Source organism: Passer montanus, unplaced genomic scaffold, assembly GCF_014805655.1.
Source record: "Passer montanus isolate IOZ18808 unplaced genomic scaffold, ASM1480565v1 scaffold48, whole genome shotgun sequence".
Classification (NCBI taxonomy): Eukaryota; Metazoa; Chordata; class Aves; order Passeriformes; family Passeridae; genus Passer; species Passer montanus.
In genome coordinates, this window is record NW_024369707.1 from 1354439 (window position 1) to 1358063 (window position 3625).

At 42.6% G+C, this 3625-nt stretch overlaps 1 protein-coding gene across 1 annotated transcript in view; it reads right to left on the reverse strand.

The window, feature by feature from the left end:
• Window positions 1-1594: 1594 nt before the first annotated feature.
• Window positions 1595-3625, reverse strand: part of ZIC1 (Zic family member 1) — a 3981-nt gene continuing 1950 nt past the window's right edge. The window contains exons 2-3 of the mRNA XM_039722319.1: window positions 3041-3204; window positions 1595-2912 (exon numbers count right to left, since the gene is read on the reverse strand). Of these exons, the coding sequence (XP_039578253.1) occupies window positions 2715-2912; window positions 3041-3204 (362 nt within the window). The 3' untranslated portion in view covers window positions 1595-2714. The remainder of the gene's footprint in view (window positions 2913-3040; window positions 3205-3625) is intronic.

Sequence of the window (3625 nt, forward strand, 5' to 3'; positions counted from 1 at the left end):
GTGGCGCTCTTTTCATTGAAAACTGGTATTAGCCTTACAATAATAACATTTTATAGAAAGTAAAGTTAAAGCGAAGCCTTCCCACGGGTGCTGCAGGGAGCAGGCGGCGATGCCGAACTGGCAGGAGTAGGGATTCGGATGAGCAAGACAAACTCTCTTTTTTTTTTTTTCCTCCTTTTTTTTTTTTTTTTTTGGAGGGGTGGGGGGTGAGGCGTATGCTCTCGGGCAGTGGAAAGTCTCTCTCAGGGAGATCCCCAAATGTTGCGGACAAAGAAACATCCTTGCGGAGGGCTGCTGAGAGGCAGGGCTGTGCTCTGGGCGGGTTACCGCCGGGGCTGCGGAGTGCCCGCACTGATGCGAGGGGAGAGCGGCTTCCCCCGCACCCCCGCCCCCCGAGCGGTTAATATGGCTATTGACTCGCTGTACACATAATATTTCTTTAAAGAAGCTGTTAAAGTGTCATCTTGGTCTACTGGAAGGTCAGTTTGTGCAATTCACTCTATGACATATCACAAGCCCTCGCAGCTTTAGCCAACCTCATGATTTGTGTTGTCTGTTGATATGTTGTCTGCTTAATGGGGCGATCATGCAAGCTACAACCAGGAACAAAGCCCAACAGTTCCAACAACCGTAGCTAAGTTAGTGGAAGCAGTACAGCTTGCAAATCTATCAAACTAAACTGCAAGGAAGACAATCTGATTTAGAGAAAAGGCGTTCTGCTACAGTCATTAAGCACAAGTAATTTAGATTTTTTATATTGTCTTCTCATTTACAAATTTACTGTATCAACGCCAGCCAATGGAACGAATTTCTTAAGTAAATGAGAAATAAATAAAAGAGATAGAAAGATAATCAAATTACATAAAATAATTCTTATGCCCTACATTTATTTTTTTAGAAAGCTATTAACACTAGCAAAATTATAGTAATAATAATAACATAGCATAAGAAGTAATTGATTTAAATTAACATCACGTTTTAAGGAATATCAGCAAAGAAAAAAAAAGAAGAAAAAATCAAATAAAAATACACACAACAACAACAACGGCCTTCGTGAAACAGTGCTGTACTTCTTGGAGTAAAAGGCCCAAGGAAAGTCATGAATCCACTGCCTAAGAATTAGTTATGGTCATAAATGCCTTAAATTAAAATAGCAACCGAAATCTCCTCTGTTTTAAATCTCCTAATATATGTTATCCGAATTAATTTAATTTAGGGACCCAGTCTATGCAGATTCATGGACAGTGTTGGACTGGAATGCAGCACTTCTCGTGTAACAATTCCCCACATTAATATTTATGTAGCATATGCAATCTATTTCTGTTATTTTTATGGTTGTTATTCTATGTCTGCAAAGGTCATTTAAATTATACTGCGGCCGAAAATTTGTTTCATAAATTTTGATATAAATACTAATTACACACTATAGTAATGCCAGCAGGGATCCTTTCATTTATCACATTTATATCACCTTCGCTGCTTTAGTGATGACATAATGGAAAGCAGTGAAAAACTGGGACAGTTTTATTCTAATATCCTAAAGCTAGTAGGAGTTGCAGCAGGTTGACTTAGTGAATAAGAATTCCTACCACAATTCTTGGGATTTAAGAATCTTTAATAAGGTACGAAATGTTACCAAACAGTTCTGTAAACTAAATTTTACATACCAATTCTTCTAGCCATAAATATTGAATATCTTGTAACAGGTATAACCGGACCTTTACATGCGGATAAATATGGAAATTAGGATTTATATACATTATGTTCTTGTATTTGCCAAAAGCAACGGACAGATATAGTTTATATCTTTTTTTTTTTAATATCACTTTACATAAACAAATGTAACAGTTTGACACGCAGATCCAGGCTTTCACTATACGAATTTCTTGACAGGACGTGTAACAACATTTTACTGCACTACTTAGACTGGACTTTGGGACGAAATGTTGCACTTTATACAAAAAAGCACATTAATACCAATAATATTCTGTTAGATCGACGTTTAGACTGTAATAATACAAAGTAATTCACATTTTGATACACATTTACTAGAACATTCTTGCCATTCAGTACAAATAGTTGAATTTCTACCTCTTCCCTCTGCCCCCCCACCACCTCCGCCCCCCCGCCGCCGCTCCGACCACAAATCCACATATCCCCTTATTCAACTTGCGATATAACTATTTACAAAATCAAACAGTACACTTTTTTTGTTGTTTTGTTTTTGATGCTAATAATTCTGTATTTACAAGAGGGGATGGGGGGGAAGGCCGCTGCCCGAGCAGACATGCAGTTGGCGATCTCTAATCAGTGGTTTCCAGTGAAGCCCTACACAGTTGGCATTTGCCCTGGTAACCTTGTCTTCTTATGCATTCTACTAACCCCTTCGCCTACCAAGCCTTGGAACAGAGCAGAACAGTCAGGAAAAAAAATTAAAAGGAAAAAAAAAAAAAGGAAAAAATTTTAAAAAGAGAGAGAGAGAAATAATGGAGGACAAAAAAAAAGAAAATAAAAATATTTTTAAAAATTAAGTCTTCATTTTACTCAGTCCTGGGTCTACTGGCAGCATTTTATTTTTGTTTGCTCATTTAAATTTTGATTTCAGAGTGTCCATTATTTTTGAGTCTTTAAATAGGGTATTTGTTTGCTCGCTTGGGGCTTTTTTTTTTGTTTCGGTTTGTGTTTTGTTGTTGTTGTTGTTTTGTTTTAGCGTTTTAGACGTACCATTCGTTAAAATTTGATGTAAGCGTGCTGTGGCTGGACGTGTGATGGACTGCGGAGGAGGAAGGGGATAAGGAGCTGGCAGTCTGGTTTTCTGTGGATGGAGACACGATGGTTGGAGGGGTGGAGGACTCGTAGCCTGAGCTGGCGGCGGGAGAAGGCTGGGACCCCTGCGAGGATGATTCATGGACCTGCAAGAGAAAACCCGGGCAGAGATAGAGAGCGGCGGCGGACGGAGGCCTCCGCCCGCGGGCACGGCCGCGCCGGCCCCGCCGCCCTCCGCCCGGGCAGGCCCGCAGGCCGGGCGCCCTCCGTTTACCTTCATGTGCTTTCGGAGGGAGCTGGGGTGCGTGTAGGACTTGTCGCACATTTTGCAGAGATAGGGCTTGTCGGAAGTGTGCACATGCATGTGCTTTTTGCGGTCGCTGCTGTTTGCAAAGCGCCTGTCACAGCCCTCGAACTCACACTTAAATGGTTTTTCACCTATTGCAGAGGGAAGGGGGAGGGGGGGGGAAAGGGATCTGATTAAGCAGGGCCGGCTGGATCGCTCATTGTCACCGCACCGCCGGACGGAGCTCAGGGCTCCATTTCAAACACTTGCAACTTTCTAACTTCAGCGCGGCTCAAATCCCAAAGCCTTGCTGCTAGTCTCTATCCTTTCCGGACCTCCGACTCCCGCAAAGCGCCCGGTTCGGAGACCAGGGGAGCTAAATAACTTTTTTTCCCCCCCTTTCCTTTGGAGGGGCGAGTTTCCTTTCAACCCCAGTCCCGGGCACCTCTCCCTCTTCACAACGCTCCGAGCGAGAGAGCAGGCGTGGTGGGATATTACACACGATCCTCAGCGTCTAGTTTCCGATTTTATAGCTCGTTCTCGTAATATTTTACTCTCTCACCTCCCCCCCCC